The sequence below is a fragment of the Gouania willdenowi genome, chromosome 16, assembly GCF_900634775.1.
Source record: "Gouania willdenowi chromosome 16, fGouWil2.1, whole genome shotgun sequence".
Lineage (NCBI taxonomy): Eukaryota > Metazoa > Chordata > Actinopteri > Blenniiformes > Gobiesocidae > Gouania > Gouania willdenowi.
The window spans coordinates 34,338,579-34,365,712 of record NC_041059.1 but is presented as its reverse complement, the minus strand read 5'-3'; the positions used below and the strand labels follow the sequence as shown (position 1 = coordinate 34,365,712).

The following is a 27,134-nucleotide window of genomic DNA, read 5'->3' as shown; positions in this document are numbered from 1 at the left end:
ATTGCTCATGAAAAAATCTCATTGTCATTAAACAGGCTGAACTCACAAATGTTATTTCTTGTCTGTAATTGCGATAAGCATGAATGGGCTGCAATCATTCCTGTACTTTGTCAATAGTGGCTCATCCTCCAGTCCAAGTGCAGTGATTATTTTGTGCTGTACCATTGGACTCAGGGTCTTTTGTTATTGCATATTTTATTACTATGAACACGTAACAAACCTACCTTTTTCAACTGGATATCTGCTACAACGGTAGATCTCAGCCTGATGAGAAGTTAGATTAGTTAAATCCATAATTTGAAAATGAATGGACATGATCTCATCTTAACAATGCGCTATCTCAAAAAGAAGAAAAAAAAAACTTCCATCCACACTTTTGCAGATCCAGTCATTAACTACTTGCCCTCTTGAATTGGTTTTCCAATTATAAACGGACTGCAGCTAATGTTGACTCATCTGCAAGAACATCTGTTTTATTGGTACTGTCTTGTGCAGCAATCAATTGAGTTCATCATGGCCCACTGAACACAGATGAGGTCATAAACCATCACAGCCACTGGGACAAACCCTAAGCCATAACCGTTATCTGGCTCTGGATAATAGAATATACAGTAGAAGCCATTTAATTTCACTGCTAAATGAAAGAGATACTTGAGGTAGGAAATGACATCCAATAAAAGTGCATGTACCAAAATGCGCTACTCATGTAACCTGCAAAGATTTCATAGAACATATCCAAAAGTATATGAGCTTTCCTGAGAGGCTCAGACTCAGAAGCTGCAGATAACATAAACAGCTTTTTAAACACATGCTGTGACGTAGTGATTACTTAAGGAAGTGCTTCATTCACATAACTTTAGGTTATTTACATAGCCCCGGTTCTCCGAGTAATATTAGTGAGATGTCTCACTATTGGACACACGCCCCTGCGTCATCCCTCAGAAGCACAATCTCATTACGCCAATCCTGATTGGCTGTTGAAACGTATCCGCCCACCGCAGATAGTCCCACCTATTATAAGTAGTGTGGGTGGAGAATACTACGCCATTTAAAATGAGCACCTCTTCTCAAAGCGGCTTTTCTGTGCGGTATGAGTTTATTTCCACATGTACAGTATATGATGTGGATCAAGAATAGTTGCGATAAAGTTCAGAGGCTCTGAAAAGAAGTCAGTGAAACAAGAGCTGACAGACTTTCAGCCTAATTAAGGCTTCCAACATGGCATTTGGATTTTTTTTTTGTCGTACTTGAGAGTGAATGTTTCATTGTTTTCACTCCCTCTCAACCTCTGCTTGAGATTAACGAAACCCCAAACCTGCTGAATACAATAATAATGATGTATTTGGTATTAAGTAGTGCTGCTGATTGATCCTAGTCCAACTTTTGTTATTTAGTTGAAACCCAGCTATTACAATCGATGTTTTCTATTGGCTGAGAACAAAATTCTGTGATGTCATTAGGTCATCTTGCGTCATGAGGTATCACTGTAGCCCCAGCTGTGCACAAATGCAGTCAGAGAGTGAGTGGACATGTCTTATCTGCTCCAGGAGCAACAACCATAATCAGAGCATTTTTTTGTCAGCAAAAACTTGTGGGTAGAGTTATATTTTAAAAGTCGCTTTAGTGCTGAGACATGTTGAGATACGTCCACACTGTGGAAACGTTGCCCTGTGTCCAGAGGTGTCTGCTCACATCATCACAACATCCAGTTTCTGCCTCGCTGGGTCGGTAAAAAAAGTGGCCACTTTTTCTTTCTTTAAGAAGAACTCCACTGGCTTTCACACATGTAGGATGTTTGGTCTGAAGATGCTGCTCATGTACCAACCTGTGTCAAGTGGCTCAGGCGGATGTTTTTCTTCTACTTTTTATTGGAGATTGTAAATGAACATAGAATTCCTACCATGTCAAACTGAGTGCCTACTTTTTACTAGGATGCCTTATTTATGACAGTTTGTCCTCTTACAGTCTCAAGTTGTGTCCAGGCTGTAGCAGAAGAATCCCACAACACTATTCAGGATAAAGCAAGGACACCAGAATATGAACAAATAATCCCTTTAATATAACTACTGTCTTCATAAGTAGTGTGTGTGTGTGTGTCTTTTTCTATGTCATTGTTGGATGGTACAAAATTGTCCATTAGTCAGTCTCTATGTTTTTTATTTAAAATTTTGCTGCTCGTTCTTGGTTAATACGGTCGCTGTGTGGATTAAATGAGAACTAAATTGCTCACTGTGAACTTAGTCACGGCTGAGTTCTGCTTGAGATAATGAAATGACAATTATTGAAAAGGCACCTGCCATTCCTACGAGAAAGTGGGAATGTGTGTGTGTGTGTGTGTGTGTGTGTGTGCGTGTGTGTGTGTGTGTGTTTTTAAGTTGAAGAAATTTTGACTTGAACAAGGTTTGAAAATATGAACGTCTGTGCCAAAAAGAAATCAAGGTTTTAGCTGTTATCCTTAGATGATGAAATGTGTTTTGCAACTAAAAAATACCCTTGAGCTCTAAGAGTTCTCGTACATTATCACCAGCAAAAAATTTTGAATTCCATCAAAGAAAAAGTGAAAGTCAAATCCTCTGTGTCTGAAAAATGTCTTTCTTTTCCGGGCTAAAAAAAAGGACTCGGGTTGATTTACTAAGGCTGCCTTTACACAGGAACAGTCTGAACTCGGTTGGAGAACAGCTGATGATTTTATCACCAGGATTTAATTCGGTTTGTGTCAGGGCCGGCTCTGGGCACAGGCGAGGCAGGCGGTCGCTTGGGGTGCAAAAATGTAATTCTCAAAGTTAAATTAAAAAAATTATAATAATAAAAGACACGAATAATACATTTCAACTCATACTTCACATTTACTTGGCAAACCTCTAATACAAGTCCTAAAAAAAGATCTTGTTGTGCTGTCTATTGTATTACATAAGTTAGTCACTGTTATTTCCTGCTGGGATCGTGTTGAAGTGAGTTTGCATGTTTTGACCTAACACTGTTGCCGTAGTAGTTGGAAGTTTCTATCTTGGAATACCCACGGCCTACTAGTTTCTACTAAGTTCTTATATTTTCGGCTTGAAAAAACATATGCTTGTGAGTATGTTTTTGTGTACTGTTTGATAACACTCCTAAGATTGTGTTTTGTGAAAGTTAAACATAAATGGTGTTATATAAATTACCGCCGATCGCGGTAAATGTTAGCATTAGCATATACATGCATTTTCCCATAGACGTTAGCATGAAGCGATAGCAGACTTTTTTAGTGTTTTTTTCTATGAAAATACTAATATGTAATTGTATGTACAGTTTACAGTGTTACCTGAGTAAAGACTAAAGCTGAGTTTTCTTGGGACCTCTATCTGCCTAGCTGTGGTAGAGGGGACAGAATACTTGTGTTAAAGTAAAATAATAAACATGAATAAAATTAAATGATTGTAGTTAAAAAGATATAAGTGGTTTCAGTCACAATGAAGTAAGATAAAGGCTCCTTCAAGCATTTTCCTCTGAGTTCTGTTTCCTCTGAAAAGGGTATAGTGGTGTTAGTTTACTCTAAACCTTTTTTGGGGCCACAAAAATGTAATTTTTTGGTCCAAGGGCCACATTAACAATATTCATGTCAGAATGATGACCAATCTGAGCATCTATAACAGCAAAGAATAAAGGCTTTCTGTGTTTTTGTTGTTAAGTGTGTTTTTGCTTTCATTTTGTTTATTATTCTGTTATTTATTCATTGTCATTTGGTGTGTCATTGGAGTAATTGTTTTGTGCTTTTGTTGTCCTTTTTGTGTATTTTTCAGTAATGTATGTTTTCTGGAGTTATTTTGTGTATTTTTGTTGTTTATTTAGCATTATTTTTTTGTTCATTTTGTATGTTTTTGGAGTAATTTTGTGCATTATCTTTGGGGGCCGCATAAAATTATACCGAGGGTTGCATGTGGCCCCTGGGCCGCTATTGCCCATGTTTGCCTTAAGTGGGTTTCCTCCTTGCTGTCTTAAACATAGATTTTGTGCTAATTTCTTACTCTAAATGACCATTAAACATAAATAAATACTTTGTGTGTTAGCCTCAGAAAGGATAGGCCATCATGTAAATCTTTCTTTTTTTGCCCCATGTTTGCAGCGACAAGCTCCATTTTGCAGTTTGTCATGAACATACTTTGTATTATTTCAAAGTGTTGGGTTCCGTTCGTGTGTGTATGTGTGTGTGTGTGGGTGGGTGGGAGTTTGGGGGTGGCGCCAAAGTTTACTCTCGCCTGGAGCACCATATTACCCAAAGCCGGCCCTGGTTTGTGTTGTGCACTTTTTGATCGGCTCTGAACATCCTCTGATGCAGTTGCATGAGTTCGTTTCTTGGGGGCGTTGTTATTGAAGCACACACTTCTCTCAGCAGACAAACGAAAACAGAAGAAGATGATCTTCTCTGTTGGTCAAAGCAGGTGCATTAGAATGCGAGGAAAATCCTGCTTTCTCCGCCTTTTCTTTTATTCAACAATGGAGCAGAAACAAATTGCAGTGTTTTTGGTGGTTTTCATGTTTTGTTTTGGGCCATATCCGGTTCCCCTGCCCACCCATAATGCCTTTCGACACTTCCTGTGTTTGAGCCGAGCTGAGAGCGCTTGTGTTCAGAGTGTAGCTGAATCGCACTAGACATTGTTTGCATGGTCAGACCGCCCAGACAAGGCAAATGATCTGGTTTTAACCGCTTAAGTATTCTTCAGTGTGAACGCACCCCAAGATCTTAAATAAAGGGTACAAAATCTCTTGTATGCTGAATACTTTAATGGTGCTTTTTCCTTACCAGCTGCGCATCAACTACTAAGACCGCAGCACAAATCTGTGCCCGATAAACATTTTGTACATTCAACAGGGAGAATGTTGGAGAGCCGAGGATCGAAAGTGCAAAATGAATTTTGAAGCCGTTTAACTGTAGGTGAAGTGAAGTAGTGCTATTAAGGAGCAGATGCATGTTCTCTCTCTGCTCTGAGCAGATAACTGCAGGCGGGACATCAGATCCATGACAATGTTTCATGGCTGACACTTGCTTCAATTGTTTAAAGTAGTATTGCCACACAAGCTATTTAATATTTCATTATTATACCTCACACACAATTGACACTGTTTTTTCTTCAGGAGGCTGTTAACATGGACTACAGTTTGATTTGAATCATTCATGATGAATTATTTTTTACACCAAAAATGTTAACTGTAGGAATACACTTTGATTCTTTTTGTTTCCCCTGTTTGTTCTCCTTCCAAACTTCAGTGCAGCCATCGCTGTGTGTAAAGCTGCAGTGATATTTACCACCTGCCTCATGCTATGAGCTACATCAGTTCCAGGTTTGATGAATTGGATTGCTCATGCTACAATAATGTATTTACATCCTCCCAATATTTATCGCCTTACAGCTGATCCACCCACATTATTCATCGGAGGCAAACACGCTAAATGATTGTGTGTGTTGACAAACTTAACCCTGATTATGTGGGGTTAGAAGACGCCCTGCCATGTTTGTCAGTGCTCAAAGTGATCTTTTTACAAAAATGACTAAATTAGTTTAATTTATGGCCTTTCCTTTTTACATAATAATGCATTTTCTTTTTAGAGTCAACACACATAAAGATTACTAGTGGAGTAAGCATTTTACTTCAAAGATAATTACTTTGGTTAAGTGCTATATAGATATTTTTTACAAGCTTTGAGGTGAGCTTTTATGTGTTAAATCTTCTATTGCAATGAAAATACTTCCAAGCATAAGCTAGTTAAGGCTGCCATGACTTACATCATCTTTGTTATGGTGCTCATGGCGATATGATGAAGCTGTGTAATCTGGTTAGCATGCCAAGGTTTTTGTTAGTCCTCAAAAATATGAAAGCATAGTCTTAACGACCAACTGAAATGAAACATAAAGGGTTTCCAAAGTAAGGACCACACAGCAGGTTGAGCTCCTTTGGTTACCTGGTACTGGTTGGCCTTGGCAAGCTCATGATTGGCTGATTCAACATTGGATGATGCACTCTGAATGTAATCCTCGATACTATCTGAAAAAAGCAGAGCAGAGTAGATCGATTCTGTGAGCACACTGTGGTAATAACTAATTATCTTGTTCAAACTGTGCTTAAAATGTTGGATTAAAACAGAGTCCTTTATATTTTCCTAGTGTGAATGAATATTTGAGAAGAGGATGGAAGGATAGAGAGAAGAAGGGAGAACTTAACTTAAACTAATCCCCAAAGTTACTGAAAGTAGTTTGTCAAAGTAAACAAAGAAGGACTTTATAACACGAGTGTGCTCTATGGGGCCTTTTCCACTGGGCAGGAGCTGGAGCTAACTTGGAGCTTGCGCGTGTTTGGGCTCTGATTCATTCTGTTTCCACCAACATAGTTCCAGCTCTCTGAGTCAAAAATGCGTAGCTGGCCCCAAATAGCTGCTGGGCTACAGCCCAGCTCTAAAGTGGGCGGGTGCTAGGCGGGGTTATCGACAGTTGTCCAAAAACAAAAAGAGGCCTTTTTTTTAAGCTTGCAATCGGCTGTTAAATGCAGTAACATTTATTAATTCTATGCAAACATCAACATGATCAATATTATCCTTTGGCCTATCCTGAAATATCAATGTAAACCATTTACTTGAATTTACATTTGTTTATGAATAAATGAAACTATTATTAAGAACTAATATTATTTTTTCATGGCTTCTATGCAGGAAAAATGGGGTAAGATGTTAACGCAGATGTTCTTCCATTGAACAGTAAGGACCAGAACCAGGACCACGTCCATGGTCCATAACCTCCATTTCATGATGAACTCCACAGCACTGGTTGGACTGGTGTAGTTTCCAGACCAGGCAGAGGCAGGCTTTGGACCTTTATACTGGAAAACCCAGAATCATTTTTTATCATTTCTATGTAAGGACAGCTTTATATGAAACTAATAGTTTGTGTGAAAAAAGAAAAACAGGCTCATTGAGTCCCTCCTGCTGCTCCTGTTGCCTTTGGCAGATTGCCAGAATGCACCGCGACCAAGCAAGAAGAACCAATCAGAACCAGGATTGTGTTTGATGTGTTTGACAGCTGTTGCTCACAGTCCTTGCCCCCTTCCAGGGGCTGGAGCACCATCTTTTTTTACAGTGTATGGTCTAGAGGAGTAGAAGATGGAATTGGTGATTTTTCTGCTTGAAAGATAATTACTGCTGCTTGATTTACATGTTTGATTTGTAATTGTTACTCTAGAACTCTGTAGTGTATATGTTGTTTGTGTGCGTGCAGCAGCCTCCATGTGGGCTGCTGTAAGTGACTGTGCGTTGTTGTTGCTGCTGCTGCTGAGGTGTGTGCACATAGAGAGAAAAAAGCGCTGCAGTAATATGCTTTTAACAGAGCATGTTGCTGTCAGACTAACGTTAGCTTGTTAGCTCCTCTGAGGGAGGGACTTTGGAAAGATTGGCTGCAGTGCAAGAGAGCAGTAAGGAGGGAGTTGGAAAGAGGGATCTGAGAGTTACGGGCTGCACCTTTAAGGAGTAGGACATATTAATAAAATAATTCAATTGAGATTTCTTCAAATCAAACAATTTATTGCAACAAATGAAATGGCAGCAGTGGGTATAAAACAAATGTGGGTCAATAAGTGCGTTCTTGACCATTATTAACTTCACTAACACAAGTTGAACAGCAAGTTTGACACAAACTTGCGATGATTCTGGCCCCTATTGTGTTCCACCAGCAGCGCAATCACGGACGTGCACAGACAGCCAGCCTTAAGAGCATCTATAATAATAAACAAACATTTCAACATCAACGTATTGCCTTTTTCTGCTGTACTTATGCAAGCACAGTCGAAGCTAAGTAGCTTAGCAAAGGCTAACATTGTTAAGAAATAAAAGGACTTTGATAATTACAGCCTCAGGTATGATGGGCTGTAAATGAACCTATGAACATGCAGTCACTATCAAAGAGCACATGGTCTTCTTATTTTGGCATATCCATTTAGATGTTTCTTGTTCCTCCAATAGCGTCTCCCTGTTCCTTCCTTTTTTCCAAAGACTTGCATGTCTATTCTCACAATCAATAAACCTCCTCACTCATCACTTATTCTTCCTTGTCTTATTTTTAAAACATGGCCAAACAAGCTCAGCCTAGCCCTTCTCAAAATGTCCAAAAGAACTATCCCTCATTTTTAATCATGTGCATTATACTCACTCCCAGTGAAAATCTCAACACCATCTGTTTGGACATGATCTATCATCTTTCACTACCATCTCTTTGCAGTCACTTATACTTAATAGTATTTCCTGCAGATGTTGTCATGTGGACGCCCCCCCCCAACACACCTGTTAAAGTCACATGCTCGTCTCGGTGTTTCAAAGTTTATGTTGCATTATGTTGGCACTGCCATCTGTACTTCTGCATTCCTCTGCTAGAAAAAAAATGTTCCCATCACAACCTCATCATGTCCTTTCTTTTCTCCAACATATCCATGATGATGTCTGCTTCAAGTGTATCCTTCAGGACAATCCCAACCCCTCCCAACTAAATCTGAACTGACAAAAACCCAACCCCTTATTAGAGGAAATGACAAAAATCCAGTATCATGTATGAATGTGAAAGAATGAAATATTAAACAGAAATTTCATACATTTAAAAAAGGAGAGGTTGGGATTTTGACCACTGGGATTTTGCTATTGTCTGAACCATTTTTGCTCCAGAGTAGAAAAGCTTTCAAATGTTACCAGAACATTTCTTCCTAAAGTTTTGGCCCAACTTGAATTGTTAGTTTTGAAGTTCAACTGAAGATGTACATGAATAGCCGTGCTGTAACAAAGTAAAAGTGGTTTTTAAAGTGCATGTGTTGATAATTCAAACAGTAATCTTATTTTTTCCTGATGCTTCTACAAAAAATCACACATTTATCACTACACCAAAAAAGCCTTGGTTAAAAAAAAAGAGAGAGAGCAATGGCATTTCCAGGAAATATCTCTAAAATGGGAAGAAGAATATTATCTACACTCAATTTAATGATCACATTAGAGTTCTGCTACAAAAGCATTCTGCAGAATTAACAAACATTCTCATCCCGTCCTTTGTCCTGTCCTCCCTAACTCCTTTACCCCTGTATTTCTTCCTCACTCAGGTGTGACACTGCCTCGATTTTTACATCTTTCCCTCTAAGAAAATCTGCCTTGGGTTTGCCCTTTCTTATGGACGGCTGGTAACTGTCACGAATATGCAAAAATAATACGTGTTCTTTTGATTTATGTTTGTAAGAATAAAAGATTGGACTACTGTACATGTTTTGTTATCCAATGACAAAATAAGAAAATATAAAGTAAAAATTACAAACATTTCCAACACTTTTTTTAACACTACAAATAACAATACTTTTAGTTTTTGTAAATACATATAACAAATGTGGTAAGTGTTTGAAAATAAAGTTTTAGTGACCTGCAACAACATTATAGGCAGAATAATTATTGCATACAGCACATTGGTTTGCTTTTTCAAAAATAACACATTTGTTTCTCCCTGTGGGGAGCCCTCGACATTGATGCCAGTGTCTGGCCAATCTTTGAGGGTGACCTTTTGATGGCTTTGTGAATCCGCTCCCTGTGGTTGTGGGCAGGGCCAGCTTTTAATGTCTCACCCGAATCATCAGTGTCCAACCCATTTTAAATCTAGAATTTTGGAATGATATGTGTATTGTACATTATTGTGCAATAGCTTAAAAATGGTCTAAACAAAGGATATTTTAAATATCAAAGGTTTTACAACCTTTGATAATACCTTGGTATTAGAACTTAATTAAAGCCTAAATGTGGTTTTAAAACAGTTTATTCAGCATCTTTGTAATTAGAACTACAATATGTTTGTTCTATTAGAAAAAAAATCTTTCTGGGTAATACTAATGCATTCAACATGATCATTATTTTTAATTTATTTATTTCTTCATTTTCCGGCTTGCTCTCAGAGGAGAAGAATGCTATTTTTCCCTCTCCCTCATTTTCCTGCTTGCTGGTCTTTTGTCTTGTTTTGTCTTGTTCAATTCTAACCGAAGCCTCTATCAGCATCTCGATTCTGAATCTAATGATGGAATTGATTATCTTTCTTCCCTTTTGGTCAAATCTCTCTACTAGAAGGACGGGCAATGGGAGAGTTTGCAAGTCCTGAAGACGTGGAAGACGTCCACCGCCAGATTGGAATTTATGATATTGGTTCCTCTGGATCTGGCATTTTCCTGATCTATCGCAAAATTGGATTACATTGGCAGCACTATTGGAAGCTGCAGTTAACAATGAAAGGAGCCATAGTCTCCGAACTCTCTCAGATGGATTCAACCGTGGAACTTTAACAGGAGGATAGTTTGTCTCACAGGAAATGGCCACACTCTTGGATTACTTATCGAACTGACCAGGAACAGAACAGTAGGGCTGGCAGCCATGTTATGGCTAACCTGTCTCAAAACATCTTCTCTATTCTCATTCGGCCCCCCCTGAATGAACAGCATGTGGTCTGTTTTCTTCTCTCCAAACTCTCCAAGGATGGAATGTTGATAAGACGCTCTGACCTTACCCTCACTTTTCATGTACACCTGGACCCGGCTCTGCCAATGAACTCTCGAGGTCATCTCTATGTGAGAGTCAGCAGCAGAGTCTGAGTAAACAGGCTTATCTCAACGAACGCTTTCACTCCTTCATCACTACATATCCTGTCTTTGTCACTGTCTCCTCTGGCTCCCCTCCTCCTCCTTCCCAGCGGTTGGCAGTAGGAGGCGTGCCATAAGGGCAGCGCCACACTGTGGCTGACCTGCAAACTATCCATCCTAATAAAGAGCCATTCCCTGTGCTAACGTGCTGTTGTATTGAATTGTATGTTGTGTGTTGAGTTTTCGTTGCAATGTTTGCTGAAGAGTTTTTTCATGATGCCAAACTCTGCCCCTCTCTACAAGGGCCTAGTTTGGTTTATGCCTTTTTTACCTCTTCTTCCTACCCATTGTTTCATATTTCTCATCTAAGAAACGGAGCGCTGCTCTTGTACTCCTGTACCTGCTCCCCAATCAATCAATCAATCAAATGTATTTGCATTGCAAGTCAGAAAGAAGCAGCCCCACACAAAGGTAGTGACTTAAATTAGTGAATAAACAGAAAAGAAAAGAAGCCTTAACCTAATCAATATTTAGTGAGACTATATCATTTACCTTCACTCGTCTGTTTCTTTTTATTCACTTACAGTTTTTGAAGGAACTAAACTCATGGGTTGTTCTTAAATCTTGGATAATTTATCATAAAAGATTGATTGGATTTAATGCTATTTTTTATTCATTTCTAATGTAATTCAAATCTCCCTATTATTTGTCCTTATGACCTTAAAAAAGGTGTTTTCATTGATCTATAGGTCAGGGATGGGCATATTTTATGATTTATTTAATCCTAGGGTCACATTATCAACATTCATGTCACAGTTAGAATAATGACCAGAGCAATAATACAGTAAACAACAGAGGGCTCTGTCTCCTTTTGTTTTGAGTGTTTTTGTTGTCATTTTGTACATTGTTTTGGTTATTCTGTGTATTTTTGTGTATGTTTTGTAAACCATTTTGTGTTTTTTTATGTCATTTTGTGTATTTTTGTTGTTTCATTTTGTTTGTTTTTCTGTTATTATAGTGTGTATTTCTATTCATCTTGTGTGTTTGTAGAATATAATTATTTCGAAAAATAAAAATGACTTAATAAATACTATCACCAACATCTATGTTTACATCAATCACATCAAGACATTATTTGAATGTAGTCTTACCTATTGCATCTCCTTGTTCATGAACCATACTGGCCAGATCCTTCATGATTTGACTGACATCCAGCATGTCTCTCTACACAGAAAACACAAACATGTTTGCTGTTAAACAATACTAGTCAAAAACAAACAACAGTAGTTTTAATGAATGAGTTTCTAATTGTCCTATTACATTTTATTTACATAAAATGAAATATAAGTTGTAAAACTGAAAGAAAGAAAAAATTAAAAATAAAACACAAATAATAATAAGAACAGTTTGCAGAGCCTCTGTTCCAACCTTGAATCCAGTACCCCAATCCTGTGGAAAAATGTTCAATGTAAATTGTTCAGGGATACCTGAGGAGGCCCCAACAGTCAGCCTTATATGAGTGATTTATTGAACTGATGATGAAAGCATCTATTCCAGACCAGGCATGGACTGGCCATCTGGCATACTGGGCAATGCCCGGTGGGTCGGTCTGGTGCGCTACATTTTTTTAATGATTATTTTGACATGACCCATCAGACCATACCTGTCAAGTCTCTCATTTTGGCCCTCTTTCATGCCATCGTCCCATATTAGTGTTTTCCCATAAATATCCAGTATTTAATGTAGTAATAATTAAAAGATAAATTAAATAAAACATTCCTCTGCCTCTCACTAGCCTTGCAAGAACTACCACCTAAATTGGCCTGGATAGCAGTTCTCGCAAGATCAGTGCCGACAGCGGTACCAAACCCATAAACAAGTAAGAATAGAGATGGACGGCTGTAATAGGGTGTTTGTACAAAAAATAAAAAATAAATAAAAAAGAAGTCTTGTAAATACCTTGGAAAATGGGGGAGAGAGTTTACCTTCCTAAAGAGCAGTAGGATGGGACACAGTTACACATTCTGTAAGATTTGAAACTGAGATTTTAACGTCTCCCACAACGCAAGTCACCATGAAAAATCAGCCAATCACAAGCGCCAAAAAAATCACTCCTTCCAAAAAGTGCAACAAATGTGTCTAATAAATCAATAATGAGAAAATATAAGAAAATAATTAATGAAAATAAAATGTAACTTAAAACAATGTGAAATTAAATATGCAACGTGTTGACTTGTATATGAACTGTAAGTATATTAAATAAACAAATGAGAAAACTACAATATTGCAGATATCTATATATATATAAATTGTACTTTTCTATACAGAGATCTGTACTAGAAGCTTGCTAGCATTAGCAAAAGCAGAACCACACGCTAGGTCAAGCAGCAGCAAAACAGTGCAGCAGGCATCCATTCCTTATGAAAGATCAAAGCATCACAAAGAAATATTCCTTGTTCAGAGGCCCCGCCCATTGAAGTCAAGCAAATGCTGGCAAAAAACAAAAGGAAATCCTCACATCTGAAGTGAAGCAAAAGAAAGATGTGCTTTTTGTGAAAATGATATTTAAAGGTACGTTTTTTTTTTTTTTTTTTTTTTTTAATTTATTGGAGGATAAGCCCCTTGAGATGGAATGTCTCGTTTTCGAGGGGGGCCTCAACTTACATAAAATGACAGATACAGCAGAGCATACAATACAGGAAGTCAGTATTTCAAAAATAATAAATACAACAAAATAAAGATAGACACACATACATACACACCCACACACACACAGTATACATTTGACAGTTGTTCAAAACAGTACATATTTTATACAAAAAATAAATAAGTAATAAAAGTGATATAATTAATAGTAGCTATCTAATGATAGTAAGAACTTTCATTAGATTAAATAAATAAAAAGGTTTAGGTTATATAGCCTATGATCAAAAACACTGACAGATATTCTGGAGATGAAGGACAAGAGCATTTTTAAACAGAGACAGAGAGGTTAGAGAGTAATGGGAGAATGTTCCAGTCAAGTGGAGCTTTATATTTGAATGAAAATTTGCTGACTTCTTTTTTGACTCTAGGGACTACAAGATATGGTTGATCAGCATGACGCAAACTGTATGACGATCTGAAAGGAATTATAGATTGTTTTAAATAATCAGGAAAACTTCAATTCATACATTTAAATATAAATAATAGCCAGTGAAGCTGTCGTCTAGATGCCAGAGAGAGCCATCACAAATGTTCAAACATTTGGCAGTGGTGAGTTCTAAAGGGACAGCGGAGGATAAATCTACACAGACTATTGTAAGTGACATTAAGTGGTTGGAGAATCGTGGCAGTGGTGTTTTGATAAATAATATCACTGTAATCAATAATGGGAAGAATCAATTGGGAAATGATCCTTTTTCTGAGTAACTAAAACAATTAACTGATTGATAAAGCAATTTTAAGCGATAAGAAATTTTGTTTGTAATAGTTTGTATATGAGTTTTTAATGACAGTGAGGAGTCTAGCCATAGACCAAAATATTTGAACTGATCAACAACTGGGACTGGTGGCAAATCAGAAAAAGTGAGTTTAATCTCATTAGCTGAAACTGGGCGAACCCGCTTCTGGAACAACATAAAATTTGATTTAGAGTTATTGAGTAATAGTTTATTAGATTGTAGCCAGGATTGAACTGCATTAAAGTCATGCTGAATAGAGTGATTAATATCAGAGATACTGATACATCAGCAAAAAGTTGGATGTTACAGTCATTGCATGCAAAAGGGAGATCATTAATAAAAATTGAAAATAAAAGTGGGCCAAGAGAAGAACCCTGAGGAACATCTTTCTCAATAAATGAAAAATCAGAGTAGCTGCCATTGTAAAATACGCACTGCTGCCGATGATGAAGGTAAGAATTGAACCAGAGGAGCGAAGACCTATAATAGTGATCGACCATATCAAACGCTTTGGTGAGATCTATAAATAAAGCACCAGTAAGCAGATTATTGTCAAAGCCAGAAAAAATATCATTGGTAAATTTTAATAAAGCAGATGTAGTAGAGAAGTGTTTTCTAAAGCCAGATTGAAATGGCGATAGAGGTTATTGGTTGAGAGGTGTTCAGATAGTTGATTAAAGACTATTTTCTCATAGACTTTAACAATACTGTTAATCATAGAGATTGGTCTGTAGTTATTTATAATACTAGTGTCACCCCCTTTGTGCAGGGGGATGACCTTTGCACATTTCCAGGCAGAGGGAACTTCACATGTACTAAATGATAAGTTAAACAGATCGGCTAGAGGAAAACATAGAACATGAGAGGCAAGCTTGATAAACTTGGTCTCAATGCACTGCTATGAGAAAGTTCATTTATGATCTGCTCTACTACACCTGGGCTTACCCTACTGAATGAGAAACTGTTGCAAGATGGAGCATCAGAGGAAGAAAGTGAAGCATGGGGAGGAGAATGGACCTGTGGAAGTTGTGAAAAATGTTGGCTAAAGGCAGAAGCAATCGCACCAGAGTCATTAGTAATTACATCATTAATAAGCATATTATGAGTTGCAGAGTTTTGCAACATTCCTGTTTTTGCAGCGTTTTGCTGTTTGCTGCATGTTTGTCCCTGTCAGCCACCGAATAAAGGCGCTTCTAGGTGACGTCTGCCCCCCTGTGTGCGCTGCGTAGCGTAACTTCATAGCAGAGATCTTGGAGGGACACACGGAAATATATTACATATGAAGACGGTGCAACTGCTAATGCTAACAAAACAATGACAGGGACGTCTTATCATCACACTTTTTAGCGTTATTTACAGCTTACCGAAGTGCTCTGTTCGTCGTCTCCAAAGATAGAAGGAATTGAACCCTCAATCAGACAAAGTCTTTCTGCAAATCCTTCTTTATACTGGTGGAGGTTGCTGAAGCAGTCATCCTTGAAGTGCTTCGCGCAGACAAAAATGACCTTACCCACAGATGTGGGTACATTTCTGTGAAAAATAAAACTCAACCAGGCACTTTGAAAAGGTTCTGATGCTGGGAGACGGTGTAATGGAGCGTGTGGGTTACTACATCCAAAAACCAAACATTTTGATTTCTCCTCTCGTAACTTCTGCATCCTGGAGCTTGGACTACAAAATAAAAGCGAGAAATAAAAATGGCGGATTGCTCGAAGTGTTGGGCCTGGAGTCGATGTCCTAATTTGGCAGTTCCACTGACGTTATTGTTCAAAAAACGTAATAGAGAATCGAAAAATCAAAACAGATTGAAAAATATGACCAAAACAGAATATAAAGATATCAACGGAGCAACTGAAGAGATTAATTTGAACTTTTCTGTGCTTCTAAACAATCTAAATATACATCAAAATGCATTTAAGGGCTAAAAAAGTGGATTTAGCGTGATATGTCCATTAAAAAGCCTCAGTGGAGGCTGTGCTGCCACTGGTTCATCTTTGGCTCCTCTGGTTGTGCTCGTACATCAGAAATTGCTTCATTCCAATGGAATGTTGTGCAAAACAGGTTAAAACAGTGTCACATTTCCTTTCTGTACACAGCAGCATTCCCCTACTGGTCCAACACAACACATCACTCCAGTGATCCAGGTGTGTTGCGCACTGTTTAATCTATGTGCTCCTACTCGGTAGCAGAGTTTGTCAGCGGGTTTAGGAAAAGGAAAACCAAAAAAGTGCAGATAGCAGTAAAAACGTGGGCTTTTTTAAATTCATTTGATTTTGTTTTAATAATCAATTTAGATCTGTTCTGAATGTGTGTCTGCTTATACTCCAATGACAGCTGAGGCTTGTTTAATACTTGAGGAGAGTAGAGTAGAGCAGAGTAGAGTATTCTTTATTCATCCCACAGTGGGGAAATTTACTGACATGACAACTCGATAAAAAGTGCAATAAAAAAAGACAACAGAAACAACACAGAAAAACCTGAAAGACACCCAGAAAATAGGGCAATGAAGATCAATAAAAAATAAACAGTACGATAATAGAAGCTATACATTAAAGTGTAAAGCAAATTCTGATATTTTCTTCTAAACACGTTAAATGGGTCATAAATATATTCCGTAACACTTGTACAAAGCTATTCAACTATTTATAATTTCATTGTGGAGCTCGGCTTCAAAAACTGTATTTCCAATTTCTGTGTTCCGGATTAAATGGGCGGGTCAGAAATCAGGAACCCGCTACACAACCCTCATTTGCATAAACCCGTCCCTGCTTCTGAAGCACACCAAATTCCGCAGCCTCCAGCGGGTGCAATTCAGCCACTAGCCGAAAACAAACCACATTTTCGGATACGGGGGAATGAAATATGTCCACTGGTGCTACATTTTCCATGAAATTAGCATGTTTATAAACCGCGATTTTGTGATTCACCTCTAGCGAGTGCAGTTTTGACTCTACTCGGGAGGGATGCACATATTCGGACTCGGGTGGAGCAGACCTTTTTATATAGTTCACAATATTTTTCATCTTTCAAAGTTGGCTCATTGGTCAATGACACATATTTCTGTGGTGTGACAAACTCATAACACAAATTTATTTCTGCTTTACATGGACTTTAATAGAAAAATATAAATGGAAAAAAAACTTAAAAAGAATAAAGGATAAAGATACAGTATATACTGTACATATTTACAGACAGTACAATGCCCTAGACTGTTTTATTGTACAGTCTGATAGCGATGGGAATGAATGACCTGCGGTAGAGCTCAGTCCTACACTGTGTGTGTTTCAGTCTACCACTGAAGGAGCTGCTCAGACCCACCAGCCTGATGCAGGGGGTGAGAGGTGTCATCCATGATGTATGTCAGTTTTGTTACCATCCTGCTCTCACCCACCTCCTCCAGAGGTTCCAGGGAGCAGCCCAGAACATCACTGGCCCGACTGACTAGCTTCTTCAGTCTCTTCCTGTCCCGGTCCGTGCTTCCTGCTCCCCAGCAGACCACAGCGTAGTGGATAATAGAGGCTTCCACAGAGTTATAGAAAGTCTGAAGAAGGGGTCTGCTGACCCCAAACGACCTCAGTCTCCTCAGGAGTCGGCAGTGACTCAGGCCCTTCTTGTACACGGTGTGTGTGGTAAGACCAGTCCAGTTTATTGTTGAGGTGAACACCGAGGTACTTAAAGCTGTCCACCTGTGTGTGCAGTGGAGACCTTCACTGGAAGTCGATCACCATCTCCTTCATCTTACTGGTGTTTAGACTCAGATGATGAACCACAAATCCACTCATTTGCGTACTTACACGAGTCAGACGTGACGTGAGATCTGATTATAGCGTACGCTCATGACAAAATTGATAAATTCCAAAGTCCGAAGCTTGCGTGAATTTGGTCCAACGCACGTCAAACGCTCAGATCTGAACATAAAAACGGTTGATAAATATGGGCCAAGGTCTTTACAAGTAATGGATCAGCCATGTTTTGGTTAGTGTAAAAAAAATTTGTAGATAACCCGTCACACCCGGTGAAGCTACTGACCTCTGGGTTTATTTGTCTGTCCCTGCATTGATGAAAAAAACCTGTGTGCATCCAGAAACTCCTTATATTTGCCTTTTTGGAGTTTGTCTTAAAATGTAATAACAGACCTATTGTCTGTGATTATAGTGATTCACTACATAAGTAGAAGATGCTTGGTTCAGTCATACAACTGAGCCCTATGTGTGTTTGACCGTGGGTTTTGTCACTGACGAGTTTGAACTGAAAAGATGAGATTGTGTGTTATTCACACACTTGGCTGAAAACAGCTTTTTAATTGCATGTGATTATTGTAACATAATGCTACTGTCAGGTCTTCATCCACAACTCAAAAATGTGACAGCTACAGTAATATTAATCACTGAAATGTAACAATACCTTTTGAATAAACTTCAAATAAACAAACACATAATGAAGTAAACAAAACTTTTATTATGCACACTCATAATAAACACACCACCCATTTCTAAGAAGAAAACACATATATTATGAAATCATATAATTATAAACATTTTCTAATGTACTTTGAAAACTATGACATTACGCATGCATTATTTAAAAATTTTAATAATGAATAAATAAACAAGTCTATTCTGACCTTTTGTTATATATGTAACCAATCATGCAAGAGCTTCTCGCGTAAACAAAATAAACACAAATAAATAGAGCCCTGGGCTTGTTTCCCAGCAACTAGGTTGTCCATGGTAGAGTGACACTGGAAGTACGTTCGTTATGTCAAGTCTACTCGTAGTTTCCTTTCCGTTGCCGTCGAAAAAGGATGCAGACATTTTCGCACTTTTGGAGCCATGTCAGGGTGTTCTGCCTTACAAAGAGGTTAGCGGTTGTTTCAAATATACTTTTAGACCACCATGGTTTTACAATCCTAACCAGCTATCGTATTTGCAAGGATAAAGTAGATTCTCCTGGCTCATTCACAAATGAATTGCAGATCCATTCCTTTCCTTTTCACAGATATTTTTAGAAGATATTTTGGGAAGTAACACTCAAAGGGTGCTTAAAGAGTAACTAAACCCCTGCTTTCTCCTGACCTGCCACTAGGAGGGAAATTCAAAAAATGCTTAGATTATGGCCATTATTTCAATTGTAATAGCTGGTGTGCAAGCCTTAGTTTCCATTATATCTGACATTTTACAACTAAATACGCAAAATTAAAGTACCTTTACTAAGATTTGAAGAGTGGGACGAGAATTAATAAACAGCACTACTTAATACCCAAATACATACAGTATGTATTCAGCAGAAAAAAGTGGGTTTGGGGTTTCAGTTACTCTATAACTACTGGATGCCTAAATACTTTGGTGGCACTGTTTCCTTACCTACTGCAGGAGAATGTATTAAGAATTCCACACAAATCATTGCAGACATGGTTGAGAGTGCCCTTTTTAATCTTTAACTGTGAAGCGTCTTCTGCTATTTGATTCATTTTTGGACAGTGATTGCTGCTTGTTGCCGTTTCATTCTTTACTCCCCATGTTCTGATGCCTGCCAATTATTTAGATACTAATATCCAGTGAATTGGTAACTCTGTCTCTGTTTTTATATCAAATACCTTGTTCTGCTAATTTAAACAAACCATATTCCATCATACTCCATCATTTGTTCCATGGCTACCTATTACCATCATTGAATCCAACCCACAATGTGCTGTGAGCATTAACATCTCCACAACATCACACTCTCCCATTAAGGCTTTCCTCAAACTTTTTTAATCCTTCCACAGTCACGTTCTTACATAGATTTTAAAAAGTTGCTCATTTAACTTTCTCCACTTTAGTCCATATTTCCATCACTATCATTTCCCACTGCCCTACAATCAGTGTAGGGAACGTTACTTTTAAAAAGTAATTAGTTATAGTTACTCACTACTTGTTCCAAAAAGTAACTGCGTTAGGAACTAAATTACTCTATAATAAAAGTAACTCATTACCAAGGAAAGTAACTATTTGCATTACTGTTAAAAAAAAAAAAAAAAAAAAGTTGCTCTATGTCAAATAATTCACATTTTTTAGATGCGTGTATCGTGAGGTGCTTCATTAATTTTGAGTTGCTTACAACTGATGTGGACAAAGTCTTCTCTCCTGGATATAATGAACACTTCACATAAACGTTCTTGCCTTTGACCACAATTAATTTAAAGTAGTGTTTGCATCGTCACCTTAAAAATGTCAACTTTTCCTCAGACGGGTCCACGCTCACCATCTCTGCTGCTTCATCCAATCTGTAGTGTGTGTGTGTGTGTGTGTGTGTGTGTGTCACGGGAGCTGGCACGTCGCCTTAGCCAATCATAATCGCTCACCTTGTTTTTAACCCACATCCTCACAACAGTCGAGTCAGAAGCCGGGGATGCTTTCGGATAACATTTTATTTAATCAATGCATGTAACGCACCACATTTAACGTTCAGTACGAAAACGGCGTTGTAACGGCGTAAAAAGTAATTAGTTACATTACCACGTTACTGAAAAACAAACGCCGTTACTTTAAACGCCGTTATTCCAAACACTGCCTACAATCATGTTAAAGGTCCTATTTCATGCTATATTAAGACCTCTCAAAATCACCTACAGCCACATATGGGAAACATTTTACATTTTGAAAAATAAAATACAAATTTATTAAGAAATATGACTTATTTTCTTTCAACCCGGAAGTTGAGACGCACGGTTTCTCAGAGCACCGCCTCTCCCCGTGTGACTGCCTCCCATTTCATGACGTAGCCCTAGAGGCCAGGCAGCATGGGTAACAGGCACGCCCACCAAACTTTGTAAACAGTCCCAGAGATGAGTAGGGCTGTGGCGTCTCCATCAGTACTCTTTGACAGGGAGAGCTCCTCGCTCTCCTGCTGTTTATTCTGGCCTCAGAGTGTTCCCCGTTTTTCCTGGATCCGCGTTCCGTTACCCTCTCGTCCAGCGGCAATCTCCAGTTGTAGCGCACCGCACACACACAGGCTGATGAGGCAGGGTCCGATCGCCCAGCTGCTGCGTGTAGCGTGTGTGTCCTCTGCTGGATTGTGCACGCTGCGGTTTTCCTCACACACTGCCTTCCCATTTTGACTGGATTACACTTTCGCAGTGGAACGCACATTTTCGGTTACCAGACATTATCGTTTGGGACAAAAACAAAGTCTGTTTCTTTTCTCGCTGTGCAGACTGAATAAGAAAGGACAATGGCCATCCAAACAGATGTTCTTCAGCCACTCGCATGCCTCTAGCACCAGAGAGAATGGGCGTGTATGTTCACTGTAGAGGGGCGGCACCAGCAGCAGGCACTTCCTGGAGGGGATGGTTCAGAATGCTAGTGACATCACTGGCATTTGAAGCGCTCATTTTTCAGAAGAGAGCAGAGAAGCCGTTCAGAGAGCAGGATTATTGAGGATTTCTCAGAGAATCCCAATAATACTTTGGGGGTGTTTTTGATAAGGCATTAACATTGTAAAAAGGTAAAAAGCTAAAAAAAAACAATAATTTGCATGATATAAGACCTGTAAGTCATTTCCTTCTTCACAATTATTACAAACCCTTCTCCATTCCCCTCTCCCCTTCTCTTCATATGCTTTTATATTTGATAGAATTGTAAATTCGAGTTCATTTTTTAATCATGTTTCCTTAATTCATATAATATCTGATTTATACTTCTACTTGTTCGTACATCTGTTGAGTGATCCTTTTCCGTTTGCTACTAAACTCCAGGCATTCCATTGCAGAATGTACAATATGTTTTCTCTCCTGGGCTCTCAGGTTTGCTTTCTGACCTTTTATGTACCTGTTGCCGTGAAATTTCATTAATGAAAACATGATAACAGAGATATCCTTACCTTCCATCTAGAGTTGAATTGAAGCGCAAGCGTTCAAAAACTGTTTCACTTTTAGCAGATACTGCTCATATCGCCTTTATCAGATGAGTAGTGACTTAATGCAATGCAGCGATGGATTATCAACTTAAATGTATTATTCCTGTGGTCAGAAAAGGTGAGGAGGACAACAAAGATACTAAGCAGAGCCAGTGAGTGTTTAAAACAGCTGGCTTTAGTTATTCTAGTGCAGTGCCTATAGGAAGTCCATGCATGTATGAATATATACATATGTAGGTGTTTGTGTACATGTTAGTGTTGTGTTCAAGACCGCACTATCCGAGACCAAGACTTGCCCGAGACCAGAATGCACCGAGACCAAGACAAGACCAAGACTTTCGGGAGCCGAGACCGAGTCAAGACCAAGACCGAGACAAACCGAGACCAAGACCAAGACCATAAACATTTTTTTTTTCAATTTAAAAAAATAAATAAATAAATAAAATTATGGCAAGGTTCAACAGTTAAATAACATCTCTCTTTAATTTTAGTTTATTTTAAATACATTTGACGGACAAAAAAAAAGGTGCCTGCAAAAAATTAACTAAAATATTAAAACTACTACTGCTACTGATACATTCACAATTATTCTACATATTTGAAAACAAGATTTTTATGTCAGCTGAATGTACAGCAAGTGTTTAAAAGTATTTCTACCAAGAAATAATGATTCTTTATTCTGATTCTTTCAGTTGTTCAGGTTTAACAGGTCACAGATTTCACAAGATAATTTTTTAGTTTGAAAAAGCCTTTACACAGGTTATTTTTATTAATTCACTTAGTTGATATAGTTTAATTTGGTTGCTGTAATGTAACTAGGATATTTAATTAACAAAGGTTTCCAGCTGTAACTGTAAAAGTGAAACTTTCTGAAATAAAACTACAAACAAGTTGTCAGCAGTGTAAAAAACATAGAGCTACAGGTAGATGTGAAACTAAATAAAACAAACTCAAACCCTGGAAAAGTCATGTGACAAATCAATCAATAGTTATTATATATATATATATATATATATATATATATATATATATATATATATATATATATATAATTATTATTATTATTCTGGATACAGTGGAAACAGAAACTATAAAAAATAATTATATTTTGAACCTGTTTATATTGTGGGGAACATATTATATACATACATGTAATTGGAGTCTAAAGTCACAAAAAAACCACCACTTTAAAAATTTTTAATATTATTTGAGTGCAACTCTGCGGCGATGACGTGCTGGTGACGACATAAACCAAGATGGCGGCGGCCCGGACTACAGCCGACATTATGTAATAAAGCCTTAAAAGACATGGATATAATGAAAAGAGTGGATGGACAGATGCATAAACATGCAGACTTTCACACGGACACACACGGACTTATTAAACACACACGAACTTATTAAACACACACAGACTTATTAAACACACACAGACTTATTAAACACACACGGACTTATTAAACACACACGAACTTATTAAACACACACAGACTTATTAAACACACAGACTTATTAAACACACACGGACCTCAGTAAACACGGTAAAAGGAACAGGCTTCACCGCTCGGCTGGCACTAGGACCCAGAGGCAGAGTAAGTGCGTCCCCTATCCAGCCTTCACAGGCTGTAATATCATCAGTTTATCATTTTACCAGTTATTAGAGCTACTGCCTTTACCAGGGAGATAATATTTATTACTGGTGATTGTTTTCAGGAGTTTTACTGGGATTTTTACCGGTGATTAGTTCATATCTCCATGCGCTCCGTGGTCCAAACTGACACCGGAGCCACACAGTATGAATGTGTCACACACGTCACTCAGTCACAATAAGGAAGGTTGTGGTCATTATACGGGGTGGATTAATTAATGAATAAAGGATTGTTTTATCCCGTTCTTCTCCGTGTTATTATCACATTATAAAAATGTTTAAAAATAGCAGGAATTAGTGCTGGTCTCGAACGGTCTTGACGGAAAATCCCGAGTCCGGGCAGACCGAGTCCAAGACAAGACCGAGTCAAAATGCTTCAGAGTCCGAGACAAGACCAAGACCTTAAAAATTTGGTCTCGAGACCAAGACCGGTCTTGACCACCACAACACTAGTACATGTAGTGTAATTATATATGTATGTACTTTTGCAACCGGATGCATATGTGTGTGTATATTGATATATGCAAAATTCTGTACATAACCTTTTCCCCCTTTTATAACACTCATAACTTAATAGTAAATTTTGTTCCACATATACTGTATATAGTGAAAGCCTATTTTTATTTATTTATTTGTTTTTATTTTATCTTATTGTTTTGCACATCACAAATATAGACATTTTTTAAACATATAATCTTTTTATGTGTACATCGTAGTGTTGTAGTAGTCGAGACCGGTCTTGGTCACAAGACAAAATTTTAAAAGTCTCGGTCTCGTCTCAGACTTTGAAGCATTTTGACTCTGTCTTGTCTCGGACTCGGGATTTTCCGTCAAGACCGTTCGAGACCAGCACTAATTCCTGCTATTTTTAAACTTTTTTATAATGTGATAATAACACGGAGAAGAACGGGATAAAACAATCTTTTATTCATTCTTTAATCCACCCCGTATAATGACCACAACCTTCCTTCATGTGACTGAGTGACGTGTATGACACACTCGTGTGTGTGTGTGTGTGTGTGTGTGTGTGTGTGTGTGTGTGTGTGTGTGTGTGTGTGTGTCTGGCTACGGTGTCAGTTTGGACCGCGGAGCGTAAGGGAGATATGAACTAATCACCGGTAAAAAATCCCAGTAAAACTCCAGAAAACAATCACCATGAATAAATATTATCTCTCTGGTAAAGACAGTAGCTCTAACAACTGGTAAAATGATAAACTGATGATATTACAGCCTGTGAATGCAGGACAGGGGACACACTTACTCCGCCTCAGGGTCCTAGCGCCAGCCGTCCAGTGAAGCTTGTTCCGTTTACCGTGTTTACTGAGGTCCGTGTGTGTCCGAGTGAAAGTCTGCATGTTTATGCCTCTGTCCATTCACTCTTTTCATTATATCCATGTCTTTTAAGGCTTTTATTAAATAGTGTCGGCTGTAGTCCGGGTCGCCGCCATCTTGGATTATGTCGTCACCAGGCCTGTCTGGTGTGAGCCCGGCCAGTCTACATGGTGGGCCACTGGAAAGAGTAGATGGTGCAGACAGGCACATGGCACAGCGGGCCCCAGGAACGCGCTGAGCAGCACGGTGGGAGACCCACTCCATGATACCCCCAAACTATGTCGGCCCCATGGAGCACGGAGGCACCCTCACCCCCCAGGTGCGGCCGGGCACCAGCCACACTCTCCAGCGGTCCAGGGGGCAGCCGAGCAGGAGAGAAGCCCACTCCCGCACCAGGACCAGCACAGGCCCGCACGGCACCATGGCTCCCTCTACAGGGAGCTGGCCCCGGCACCCCCGACGAGAAAGGATGCCATCAGCCACCCCGCAGGGCCACCCACCGACCAATATGCAGGCGAACCCAAGCAGCCCCAGCCAGGCACCGCCACCTCACACTCCCAACCCCAATCACCCACGCGCCAACACAAGACACCCCCCCTATGCCAGCACAGCCCGGAGGACGGCGGGCCCCAGGCCACCAGCCCCACCCCCCGCCAAAGACAGCGTGGCACCACACCGAACCGCAGCCAGCTCCCGGGTAGGACACCCCACCCAAAGACCCACCCCCGGGACACCCCCCGCCCCGGCACAGCAACCACGGGGCCCGGCGCACCCAGCCAGCAGACCAACCACGCCTGACACAGATGCGCCAGGGCAAGAACCACAGGCCGCGCCCCACACACCCACCCATCAGGGGAGGCCCTCGCACTGGCAAGGCCCCATTGTGCTCCCCTACCCCCACCCCTGGCACACGCCACACACAGGCCCTCAAGTGAGCAAAGGAGAGAGGGCCCCCCCGGCCCACTGTGCTAGCGACATCTCTGGAGACGGTGCACTCCAGGGAACAAAGCCAATGAATTAAATAAAAAAATAAATAAAAATCTCCATTCAATGCTGTTTTGGTGCCGTGCATTATGTTTATTCTGGATGGTCAGCTATGACTAGACGCATTTGATTGTTGTCTAGTCATTTCATTTTTTGTAGTTTCACAATGTCCGCTGATCACTTTAAAACAAAAAATAATTATAATTTACTCAGTAACAAAAATTTAATGAATTACTTGACTTCTTTTAAAATTACTGATTTGGAAATATACTCAAAAAAGTACAAGTACCCATAAAAGCAACTCAATTACATTAACGTGAGTAATCTGTTACTTTCACCTCTGCTCTTACATTTCACAACAAAATATGCCAAATTGAAATGCTTTGACTAAAATGTTGAGAGTTGGACCAGGATCAATCAACAGCACTCCTTCATATCAAATACATTTTTTTCAGCAGAGCATATCTATGACCTCCAGCATTTTAGATAAAGTAGTATTTGAACATGGCCACATGTTCTCATCAAAACGGAAACATTTACAAGTACAAAAAACATGATGTTTAGAAATTTTATAAAACACAACATTCTCCTACAAATCATAAGTTAGAACAGTGGTTCTGAACCTTTTTGGCAGTAGTGAAGTGATAAGTATCTTTGTATATGAGCAGAGGAAGGTTGTGAGTGGGCAAGGTTAAAGGCTAATGTAAAAAAAGGATGCATAGCACAATATAGATAAAAGACAAAGATACTAATGTTCAAAACAAAAACTTTCACCATGAAATGAACAACATAGTACCAGGAGGGAATCAGAGGGTAAATTCTCCAGAAATGAACATCCTACTTATGTAACTACAGTATAGATTACCTCCTCAAAACAAAAGTCCTCCTAAAACACCCACTTTAGATTTAAATGTGATATAACACAGTGGAAAGGATGATGCATTGCATGTGGAAGAAGTGCTAAGGCACTCACCACAGTCAGAGAAGTAAAAACTCAAGAAAGACATTGGGTTAAATAAAATGGTTGGCTAAATATTCATTTGCATATTATTAAATGTTCTCCATTCCTTCCTTAATACCAGTGAGCAGCAGCTGTGCAGCACCCACGGGGGCCTTACCCAGAATGCCTCTATAGAAATAATGTCTTAGCCAATTCACCTGCTTTACCTGAGAATTAAACTGTTGACCCCTAGTGAAAAGACTACTTCTGTAGATCTCGT

General features: G+C 39.0%; 1 protein-coding gene across 1 annotated transcript in view; it reads right to left on the bottom strand.

Annotated features, from left to right (window-relative positions):
• The window catches only part of tsnare1 (T-SNARE Domain Containing 1), a 214,675-nt gene that overhangs the window by 74,120 nt on the left and 113,421 nt on the right, over positions 1 to 27,134 (bottom strand). The window contains exons 9-10 of the mRNA XM_028471586.1: positions 11,763 to 11,835; positions 5,939 to 6,021 (exon numbers count right to left, since the gene is read on the bottom strand). Of these exons, the coding sequence (XP_028327387.1) occupies positions 5,939 to 6,021; positions 11,763 to 11,835 (156 nt within the window). The remainder of the gene's footprint in view (positions 1 to 5,938; positions 6,022 to 11,762; positions 11,836 to 27,134) is intronic.